The sequence below is a fragment of the Thermobia domestica genome, chromosome 3 (genome assembly GCF_964235325.1).
Source record: "Thermobia domestica chromosome 3, izTheDome1.hap1.1, whole genome shotgun sequence".
NCBI classification, from domain to species: Eukaryota; Metazoa; Arthropoda; class Insecta; order Zygentoma; family Lepismatidae; genus Thermobia; species Thermobia domestica.
This window is the reverse complement of record NC_137456.1, coordinates 24,027,713-24,040,186: the sequence shown is the minus strand read 5'-3', so window position 1 is coordinate 24,040,186 and position 12,474 is coordinate 24,027,713. Positions and strand designations below refer to the sequence as shown.

At 36.3% G+C, this 12,474-nt stretch overlaps 1 protein-coding gene across 1 annotated transcript in view; it reads left to right on the top strand.

Moving 5' to 3' along the window:
- Nucleotides 1–12,474, top strand: part of Zip48C (Zinc/iron regulated transporter-related protein 48C) — a 488,892-nt gene that overhangs the window by 343,671 nt on the left and 132,747 nt on the right. Inside the window, exon 6 of the mRNA XM_081750554.1 lies at nucleotides 7,173–7,271. Coding sequence (XP_081606680.1) covers nucleotides 7,173–7,271 — 99 coding nt within the window. The remainder of the gene's footprint in view (nucleotides 1–7,172; nucleotides 7,272–12,474) is intronic.

The following is a 12,474-nucleotide window of genomic DNA, read 5'->3' as shown; positions in this document are numbered from 1 at the left end:
GAGAATCACATTTTAAATCGGATTATTGGGGGGACAACCCCCCCAGTTCCAAGATTGGGGGAACACTTCCCCCCAGAATTTGCGTCAGTGCTTGGCAACTCTAATTGTAAGGGGAAATTGCAATTTTTTAACGTATCTTTTAAAAAATGATAGTGATGTACGAGTACAACTGAAAACATTTTTAAATAACTAAGTCTATGACCTATGGAACTCGGAGCTTCAATGTCACACTCACAAAAGCTCTTCATTGATTTGTATCCTTAGCCAACTGGATCCAGTTTCTACTTTGTATTCCTATTTCTGTGAGATCCATCTTAATATTGTCCTCCCATCTGCGCCTTGATCTTCCAAATGGCCATTTTCCGATTGAACTTCCAGTTAAAACTTTGAAAGCGATCCTATTTTTTTTCCATTCCGTCTACATGACATGCTCGGTTCATTCCTTTTCTGCCTAATGACCCTCTAGCACTTTGTAACACAATTTTTATCTAATATCTTTAGGCAGAACAGGAATTCCTGTTCTGCCTAATTCTTTTAAAAGGGATATTTAGATTTGAGGGAAATTTATTATAGTATCTACTATTTTCCCTTGATTTTCAAATACTATTCCAGATCTCTTTAATTTAAATTCTCTGAAATGGAAATACATATATACTGTAATTCATTACGTATATAGTCATGTTAAAAAAAATACTTCCCATAAGCTCTATCTTTATCATAAACCTTGCGGGGAAAATCACCCTCAAAACTGTTCATTGTAACATAAGTTTTGCAGTTAAACAATCCTAATGAGTCGTACACTATGATGCAGTACTTATAGTGCCCTATGAGTGTAATACTTTGAAATAAATTTGAACTAAGTTCGAGTATTATTGTGTACTCATGTCCAAAATAATTGTCGCATATCTATAACTGTGTCCTTGTAAGAATATAATTTGGTAATGATTTTCTAGGGTACTTTTAATATTGATACTATGTGTATAATCAGGAAATGTATATTTGTGGTAAATTTCATAGAAAAAGAATTATATATACGAAAATTAGAATGAGTAAAACAAAATGTTACTAAATGGATAAGAAAGTTTTATTTTCGTTTTATTGTCCTTATTTACTGCTCTTTTGACATGAAATTTACCACATACATGTCTTTACAGATTATACACATACTAACATTATAAGAAATACCGGGCGAATTCATTATCAAATTACACTCCTACAACAACATATTTATAGACATGCGACAATAATTTTGGACATGAGTGTACATATTATTCTGTTGTAAGTTGAATATTATATTATGAACACGTTTCATTCTATCATGAACGCACTCCAATATAATTCTGTAACAGCCTCAATAATATTTTAACCAGTTTACCTATGGCACAGTAACTACACTACGGCACTTGAGTGTAAGATCACAAAATTCAAAGTACCGGTACTTTTTTAAAATCACTTTCTATGTAAACTATACACCCCTAGCAGCCAAACGTCCTACACCAAAAGTAGGCAAAAAAAAAAAAAAAAAAAAAATCAACATATGTCGCTAAACTAGTAATGTGATGTACAGCGGTGGACACTTCTAAATGGTACAGCCATATGGAGATTTACGGCTAAGGTGTACCATTTAGAAGTGTCCACCGCTGTACAACACTGTGCAGAAACCAACACATATTCATCCAAGGATGTAGCCAGCAAGTTGTTATATAGGGGACTCAATGTGTTACTAACGAAGAAAGAAGAATGTTATATTTGTAACATGACAAATAGTTCACTTGTTCTAAGTAACTTGACAAATAGTTATTGGAAAACTGTTAAGAAAACAAACAGATCAAATAAAATTTTAAAAAAATACAAGTATTTCTATACAAGTTCCATTTCAATATCGTGAACAGGCATTCCACCAATCAGAGACAAGGATTTGTTTATATTTTCCAATTTTTGGCCAATCATAAAAACAAGCATTTGTTTTCATCTCTCAGATGGATAATTCTTTTACCAATGAGAAATATTTTTTTTTTCGATGCTAAAATGCTACATATTATAACACTTAAATTCCACATTACTGAAGACTTTTATATACGTCATCTTAACTGTTTTTAAAGTAATGATTGTTATTTAGGCTACGGACAGAGATCAGCAAATTACCATACAGTAGAAGAATGGATATCCTTAAGTGTTTATGTAACCGAATCAGTTAGGTCCTATTGTTCCAATTTATATATTTATGTTACTATAATTCTTAATATTTCAACTTCTATTCGACGAAATGTTGCCTGAATTACCTTCATGTCAAAAGTTATTTTAAAAATATAACTTTCCTATTATTATTATTATTATTATTATTATTATTATTATTATTATTATTATTATTATTATTATTATTATTATTATTACTAACAAGGCAGGGTACCTCGGTGTAACACGCCGATTGTAATGAGATTGCACAGACATAAAGAACATCGAAAAAGAAGTGACACGTATTATATATATATATCGGCCAACAAGCGCATTGAAAGGGTCAAATAGGGACATAAAAATGGGGTCAAAATGCGATTATGTGGAATATAGCGAAAACTAGAAGAGATATTGGAAAAGTTTAAATGTACCAAATACTACTCATAGTCGAAGCAAGGCAATAAGGCAGAAAACACCCATGAGAAGAAACCAGAACATCCGAAAATGGACCAATCATGTGTACAACATTGTCAAAATGTGTTACGGAAATAAGAAAAAAGGGCGGTAAGGAGCAGGAAGAAAGAAGAAACGAAAACAGAAAATACGTGTTTTGGCTTTGGGTGCATATGTTACCCGTATGCGAAAGAGACGCAGATTCATCTCAATGCACGAAGATGAGAGAACACGCAGGAAGGATGCAAACGCCGTTCGTATAGGCAGCCAGCGAGATAATACTGCGCAGTGGGTTGCATATATAATAAAAGAAACCAAAAATAAATTGACTAATCTAAAACTAGATTTCACCCATGAAATTAAATTTTTAGGATTAAATATAAATGAAAATCTAACCTGGGAAACCCACGTAAAAGAAATAATAGTAAAATTAAATTCCAGACTTTATGCACTCAGGATAATAAAAGAAACGTTAAACACTAAAGCTTTCATCCAAGTATACTACGGGCTTATACACCCTATACTAAATTACGGCATCATTTTCTGGGGCAAATCTTCAAGCAGCAAAGCAGTCTTGATGAAACAGAAGCAAGCAATACGAATAATATTTGGACTACACATGAGAACATCATGCAAAGAAAATTTTAAACAGCACCACATCCTTACCCTACCATCTATGTATGTATACGAAACTGCAATCTATGCAGCTAAATTGAAAGACGGAACCCAAATAAGTCACGTTTATAATACCAGACAGCAAAATGAAAGAAGACAATATTTTACAAAACTAACATTAGTACAAGAAGGCCCAAGCCATATGGGAGTACAAATATACAATAAGCTGCCCAGAGAAATAAAAAATGAAGAAAATATATGTAAATGTTTTTAAAAAGAAACTCAAGAGATTCCTGGTGGATAAAGTATACTACAGCGTAGCAGATTATCTTTGTAATAATGTGTGTTAAATAGTGTATCATATTTCTTTTTCTAGGTGTATTTAAAACAAGAAAGAGAACTGTCTGAACCCTCCAAATACCAAATGTATCTTGGTTTCAAATGGAGTAAATAAAAATACAATACAATATATCGCGTAATGGGAACAAAAATTCATAGCACAGTAGACTGTAACAGCAGCTGCGTTACATACGTAAGATAAACAGTAACAGTAATATCAGTAACACGCATAAATATCAACATTACATAACTACGGAAATACGCGTACTACATAACAGTAATAGTAACATTTTTGGTTTGTGTTACTACTGCCTACACACAATTTCATTTCGAACATCCATCTCATCATTGTTCCCATTACATGATATAGGCCTACTGTGCAGTACTGTCTCGCTGGCTGCCTATACGAACGGCGTTTGCATCCTTCCTGCGTGTTCTCTCATCTTCGTGCATTGAGATGAATCTGCGTCTCTTTCACATACGGACAACATATGCACCCAAAGCCGAAACACGTATTTTCTGTTTTCGTTTCTTAAAATAAATGGGTTTAAATATTAAAATCACTGTAATCTCTTTGAGAGCATCTTTAAGTGAATCAAACAGATGATAATTTGATGGGACTAAATCGGGACAGTATGCGGGATGCTTCAACACCTCGAAACGCAGCATCTGAAGAGTTTGAATGGTGCGGGCAGAGGTATATGGACGCGCATTGTCATGCAACACAATAACGTCTTCTGACAATCGACTTCAGCTTTTATTTCGAATTATAGTCTTCAGCTTGCCTACCAGCATATCACTGTCCTTTTTACTGTTGGTTGACCTCTTTTCCAGATAATGTTCCAGGATTAGTAGTCATTATGGGTCCCAAAACACTATGAGTATCGCTTTCCCTGCAAAAAGGTGACTCTTGAACCTATTCCTGATGGGAGATCCAGGGTACTTCTATTCTATGCTCTTACGTTTAGTCTACGGTTCAAAGCAATGATTCGCCTGAGAAACGCTTCATGTTAGCATAACGGCCCGGTAGGTGTTGACAGATTCTCACATGGTTTCGCGTGTGCTCTTCATCGAATTTTTGGAATCCATCTTGCACAAACTTTGTGAAAGATGAGCCTGTTATGCATGATGTCATATGCAGAACCATGACTAATCTGCATATGGGTTGCCACTTCCAACAGTCACTCATCTGTTACTGAGAATCAAGGCACGGTCTCTTCAATAATGTATGCTATTGTTGCTGTAGCTGAACGCCCTGCTCTTTCTTCATCCTTCATGCTCGTTCAACCACTTTTGAACTGTTCAATCCACTGGTAAACACTTCGCTGTGGCAACACATTGTTTCTGTATTGTGCTGAACGTCGTCTATGAATTTCCGCTCCGGATACACACACCGAAAAAAAAAAAAAAAAAAAAAAAGACAGGACGCTGTTCTTCGGTGTTCACACACTGAGAAAAATTTACGGGTAAAAAGTACGTAAATTCAAGTGATTTTTAGGACCTTTCGTAAGAATGACTTTCCAACATTACTGAGAATGTTAATTGTTCTTGTCCGTTCTACGTATGTTTTCTCCTTACTTTTCCAGATAAAAATGATGACGTCAGAACTTATGAAAGATATGACGTCATAGTTAATAACAGTAATAATGGAGCGACATCATTACCGGTCATGTTAAAACTCAAGTGGAATGGAAAAATCACAAAACAGAAATGTTATATTTCTAGCTGTTGCTAGACATTTTCCGAGGCAAACATGGAAAAATCACATGAAGGAATGGTAGAAACTCCGTCTTTGACTCCATTTAAATCTGTATGTGGAGACTTACGCACTGTATGTTCCAGTTAAATCTGCATGCACTACTGTTAAAATGCCATGACGAAAGGATACGAATACATGCATATACTTTCTTACCACGGTATAATGAAATGCTTGTAACAGTCAGGGACGAAATTAACTTAATCGAGCAATGTGTTTTCCGCAAGCATCGAAATAAAGCTTGCAGTAACTAGTGCACGCAAACACTAATAGAATGTAGACTCCATTACATAGGATCGGAACACGCTCCTTCGGAATATACAAATTATAAGCACCCACCGCATGTCTTCCAAGCATATCAGAAATAACTACTGTACTGGCTATGAAAATTAGCATGATTTTATTGTTTGAAATAATCAAAGGTTTAAGCAGTATCTTTGGCATTTATACCAAGTAACAAATAATGTTATATGTTTTCTGTATGCCCATCTGTCTCAATAATAGTTTTGTCAACGTGTGAATTGTTGGATAAAAGTTACAAGTCAATAGTGCTGCCATCTGTTTGCCATATCTGTTATTCTTGTGTCCTAGCACAAAAACATCCCGGTTTTTTTCATATAGTGTGGAATTGTGGGTGATGGAAATTTTGCATTTCTTTTTCCCCACCTATTATAACTGGAGTAATGCGTTACTGTCTGTATGGTAATATTAAAGTAACATGACAATACAGACTTTAATACCAAACAACTGTATGATTACACAGAGTTTCAGGACTTTTTTCCATTACTTACTGTAAATTACTCGTTCTAAATGTAGTTTTATCCATTTTCTGGGATTATAACATTATAATGACTTTCTATCATACCTTTACGTACTTTATTTGTCGCACTTTCCGAGTGAAAGGTCAGTTGTACGTAGCAATTGTACGTAATCATGTTTTCCTTAGACTGTCTTTTAAAAGTAATGATAAAACATTTCGTCTACTTGCATAATGTCTGTAAAGTACGGATTTGTTTGATCTTTGCAGTGTAGAATGGGTAGGTCTCATTATCATGACAAAATTTCATTACTGACGTGAAGTTTGCACTTTACTACGAACATTTTCACATTACTGAGTTTCTTTTAACATTATAATGTAAAAAATGCATTACAAAGACTATTTGTTCTTCTTCCTGCGATATTTTCCTTACTCATGTCAAAAAACCCGTACTGGATAGGATAACCTGTAATATTTTCATTCCTGAAAGGCATTTATCTCTCGTGGATTACGTCACATTTTCTGTCCAGTCTGGAATGTATTCTTAACATTACAGAACTGAAAACCTTTCTGTCGTTACGTACATTTATTGCGTACTACAGATTTTTCATAAAAGACAAAATGCAGCATGTTGTATTTCCATTTCGCCACATGATAAATTAACATTATAATGGTTTCAAGTCCAAATGTACGTAATTTAAGTACGGAATTACGAAAAAATCAACTTTACATGTCTTTACTGTTAAATTTTCTATGAAAATTTTTCTCAGTGCAGAGAGTGGCTCGGCCAGCTTCGCGCAAAGCGGGCTAATATATGATAATGCAGCATTCGACCACAGACGAAGTCGATGGTAACACCTAGCGCCTGATGAGCATACAATGCCGTAGAGTCAACCTGAAAAGAAATAGAAAAAATATTGCAGTTACTTATTGACTTATCCTTGTAGTAAATTTAGAAAAATGGTTTACTTGGCATTGTAAATAGTTTGATAAAATTATAAATTTGTAAAATATTATGGATTTCTATATTTGTACTTTATATACTAAAACTGTTCTACTTCATTTGTCTTTTTGTAGGAATCTAGCCATTGGAATAGGCATCCAAAACTTTCCAGAAGGTTTAGCAGTTAGTCTGCCTTTACATGCTGCTGGATTTTCTACGTGGAGAAGCTTCTGGTATGATATCTTGTAAATGTATGTGTGTGAAATACTTCAAGCTAAGTAATCTTTTAGCATTGTTAAAATCTTAGTGCCAAGTACGTTAACTATTCTAAAAGAAATTAGGATATCCACGAGACACCACTTTCACAACATGTTTCGAGACGAGAGCTGTTGTCTCATACGCAGCCGTATGTATTATATAATACACTTCGTACTCTCTGACCTCTTTGGAACTCAACGGTGACTCGATTTAGCACTCAAAGTATAAAATTAAGGCAAGATGAGCGTGAGTTCCAATAGCAGACATAAACAAATGTCGTTTAGGTGGTTTCCGCAACGAGCCATTAACAATTCATCATTGTATCATCAAGTGGCATCTCATGGCATAAAAGGTAAGGTGGGCCAGGCCTTATATGAACAGATAATTAGGTGAGTACCATTTATTACAGAAAATATTTTATGTTGTTGCCGTATGATTAAGCAGTTAGCGTGCGCGTCTTTGGCGTGGGAGACCCGGGTTCCACGTTAATCAGTAGGTCACGTCTCATATAGCTTCGCTGCTGAAAGGGACGTTAAACTCAAAATCGACTCAACTCATCTCTTTGTGTGCAAAAGCCCAACCCACTTGGGCCCATATGGGTTTTTTCGGGTTTAATCTTTTTTTTTTTTTTGAAATATTTCAGTGTCTTTGGGGTAAAAGTGTTAAAATGTGATTTATATTTCAAGATTGTCATTGTCACAACTTGCAACAATTTTCTACTCCTGCTGTTTTGAAAAAAAAAATGGCCGCCATTTTGAAATTTTACATTCGATCGCAAAGAAAATCTATACAGCAAATTTAGCATATCTCGTGCTTCCACCGTCAAAATTTCAACTTAAAAGACTGAAAATTGCGCTTCGTAGCGTGGATACTCGCTGTTTTGAAAAAATGGCCGCCAATTTGGTATTTACGTTGGTATGCCGCCAAAATCTATACAGGAAATTTAGTGTCTCGTGCTTGTACTCTGAAAATTTTAACTTAAAAGGCCGAAAGTTGTACCCTGTAGTGTGTGTGGTAGAGGCAAACAAACGAGTTGAGTTGATTTTGTGTTTCAGCAGGCTATATGAGACGGGACCTACTGATTAACGTGGAATCCGAACCACATGAGCTCCCTCCGGGAAGAAAACCCGGGTCCCACGCCGAAGACGCGTACACTAACTGCATAGCCATGAAGGAGCTCGGCAGACAAACGAACAAATGTAGATCAAGTCATCCAGAAGCCTGACTGACGTTCGCCAAATATGAATACCAAAAGGGGGCTATTAATTTAAAACAAAGATACAGTTCGTGTTGTATGAAATAAATAAATGTTTTAAAATGTCTTACATGAAATTAACATCTTCCAGCGTAAAAAAACCTGCCATATTTTCTCCATGAGAATACGGGACACCTCAGACCCCCCCCCCTCCACTTTCCAACACAATGCAATGAACTGTAGTCTGGTTGTGAACAAAAGTATAATAGGCCGCGGTGGCTTAGTGGTAGAGCGTTCACCTCTAGTGCATGGGGTTCCTAGTTCGATCCCAGCTCGCACCAAAGGAGCTTTGTGGTGGACAAACACCGTGTGCGTGAGTTTTCTCGGGGTTCTCCCGTTTCCTGCTACTTTCTTCATTCCATCATTTCATTCGTATCTCATCATCACGATCTCCTTTAGCCTAGCTGGCATAACCGTGGGACATAGAGATTTAATGTCATTTCATTTTCTTATCCCATCATTCCTTTCAAACGACTACGGGTTTCTGTTAAGTAGTCCTTTACGTGCAATGACAATCTCTGGACGCAGAAAAATTAGTTTTGAATATAACTTCGAAGCGAGCGGTCTTAGCTAGTAAATTATAAATCAAAATCGCAAACATTCCAGTTTGAACGCACTGCAGAGAGAAATATCCTTCGTATCAAGGTACTATTCCGTGTGACTGGTGATTGACTTGGAATTTCAATAAATAAATAAATCTTCTGTATTATTAGCCAGTCATTTTTCAAAGTAACTCAATTTTTTTTTATTGGAATCATCATCTTATTGTATGTGAATGCTTGATGATAATGATGCTAATGTCACAGTATGCAAATGTAAATATGAATGAATTTTGTTTATCCCGTCGTACAGTTTCTGTACGTTGAAGGACAGCCACATGTGGTTTCATGTATGAGTTGGAACGAGAAGTGGAGGCGGAAGTTCATAATGATATAGTGCTCTTCGGAAGAAGAGGAGCTCAGATAAAGTGACTCAGTACTTGACAGACTTATTACAGTGAGATCACTATGGATTACGACGTTGCCAATTTGGAGAATTATCTGATAGGCCATAAAAAGAAATCCCTCTTGGATACTAAGTGGGAGAACAACTAAGATTTGGCCTTTCTATGTTTTAACAAGAACTAAGTTATTTACAAATCAATAAATTTCATACTAGTAGTAGCAGGGGTAAAAGTGGATCTGAAAAGGTAGAGGGATGCATGACGTCAAGCCATCCTCCGTGCCTATCTTTGCCCGTTGTATTTTTTTAGAAAGCGGGGGGACGCCACAGATATTTTCTGGAAGTGGGGGGACGAGATCCCCCGGCATTCCCCCTCACTTTTACCCCTGAGTAGTAAAAATGAAATGAAATCTTTAACATCCCACGGTTATGCCGGTTAGGCTAAAGAAGACTATGATAATGAGAAATGAGTGGAATTAGGAAAGTAATAGGCTTAATGTTTGTTTTGCATCTAAAATGAATGTTGATCTGATCGATTTGCTCTGATGTGACTAATTACGCCAGGTTGAATTATATCTACAGGATAGATATACGATGCTTGTCCAAAAAATTAAGTTCCGATGGACTGGAAAATTGAAGACTAACATCAAGAGAGAATTATTTTATTACTGTGAAGCTACTGATGTATAACCTAATTTTCAACTACGTACCTTTTTGTTGAAGCATTTGCCGTAACGCGGCACCAGCTTTTGTATGCCTGTTCCAAAGTCTTTTCCCGCCAAGCACTGGAACCAAGCCGCACTTTTGCAACTTAGCCGCACTGTCAAAACTGTCCGGCTAGAAATCACTTCAGGTGGAGAAATGGATCAAATATAGCTCAACCGGCCGTGGTTGGCAATTACGGTGTTAAGGGGACAGAATACTAAATATTTTTCAAAATTAACATTTTTTCTTTTGCCCGTTTTTCGCAAGTGAAATGAGATAATGAAATGTAACTTGCCACAACGATAGATAATGTTATTCTACACCTGAAAATACAAACCGGAATAATTTTCAGTGTTGCCATCCATAGAAATTACAATGTGACCAGAACTTAAATTACCCAAAAATCTAGGTTAAGACAGTGACTAGAGAAATGAACTCAACGGTAATTAATGACTTATCATGCTGTCTTTGTTTCTTCTTAACTAGTTTCTAAATAATATTTGTGTTTATTTTGTAATATCTTACATAATAAATAAGTTATTACAAATTAAATACAAATATTATTTTAAAAATAGCCAACAAGGACCAAAGACAGCATGATAAGTCATCAATTACCGTTGAATTAATTTCTCTAGTCGCTGCCTTAACGTAGATTTTTGGGTAATTCAAATTCTGGTCTCACTGTAATGTCTATGGATGACAACACTGAAAACTATTCTGATTCAAATTGTCGGGTGTAGAATAACATTATCTATTATTGTGGAAAGTTACACTTCATTATCTCTCTTCACGTACGAAAAATAGACAAAAGAAAAATTTTTAACTTTTGAAAAATATTTAGTAGTCTGTCCCCTTAATCGTACACTGCTGTAAATTACCTGCACATTTTCTGACCATACTTTATTTAATGGCATCTTGTTCGTACACTTCACACAACTGCTAGTGGATCTTTGATGCTGGCGGGAGTTTATGCGCACATCTGTGTTTACTGTATCACAGTTCTCACCACTGACTCCACATGTAAGTGCTCTCGCGCCAGATTATGGCTAAGCGTTCCTCTTCTGCTCCTGCGCAAGCGTATTCCTGTCTGATCACACATGCCACTTTGGTAAATTTTCGGAACATACGTACTTTCTGGACGTGCCTCGTAAAATACTGAACATGTGATACTATACACAACGGTAACGAGAAAATCTCGTACGTACTTTCTGGACGTGCCTCGTAAAATACCGAACATGTGATACTATACACAACGGTAACGCGAAAATCTCGTACTTTAGAGGGCACTACTTCTGAATACCTGTGACATGCTAGAATTGAGCATTGTTGGTACAGTGGTATGTGCAAAGAAGGAAGCCAATGTTGACGAATATGACTTTCTATACACAAGATAAGGTTGGATTTTTAGACACATTTGACTTCGGTATGATTGATAATGAATTTTTACTGAATAAATAAAATATTGTTTTCTTTAATTTAACGGAACTAACTTACCATGAATGAGCTGTATACTTTCCCGGGGAGATTTAGTTTAATTTGATGTGTTAAATATCCAGAGTACTTATAATCGTTTGTTTGATAACAAAAAAGTGTGATAAGGGTTAATGATTTATTCATGGAATATATCATTTATATAAGAGTTTATTCATATAATATTTATTTCTGTCATTTCACGTGGGAAGAACGGTGGCTCAGTGGTAGAGCGCTTACCCCCTGGTGTGTGGGGTCCCTGGGTCGATTCTCGTCAAGTAAGTTTGTGGTGGATAACATCGTGTCCGTGTGTTTTTCGGGGTACTTGTTTTCTCCTACATTCTCATTCTACCATGATCATTCACTTGCCTTAATCATCCGTCTCCCTTAGCCTAAAGAGCATAGTAGCGGGACGTTAAACTGAAATATTTCATTTTTCTATCACTGTATGTAATGACGTTGCGACACTACAAATTACACTATATGCTTGTGTCCTGTGGACAATCTTGCCGCCTCTCCTCAACAAAATCTGAAATGACGTTACTCTATCCAAGCATATCAAAATCAAAATTACTGGCAGTTAAAAATTGGGAATAAGATCGTCGAAAAGCTAGGCAACAAACTCGTATTTCCAGTAGAGCTCCTGAGCTCCTCCCTGGCTAAGCGGTTAGCATACGCGCCTTTGGCGCGGGAGACCCGGGTTCGATTCCCGGCAGGAGCTCATGTTCGGATTCAACGTTAATCAGTAGGTACATGTCTCATATAGCCTCGCTGCTGAAAGGGGCGCTAAACTGAAATTAAACTCA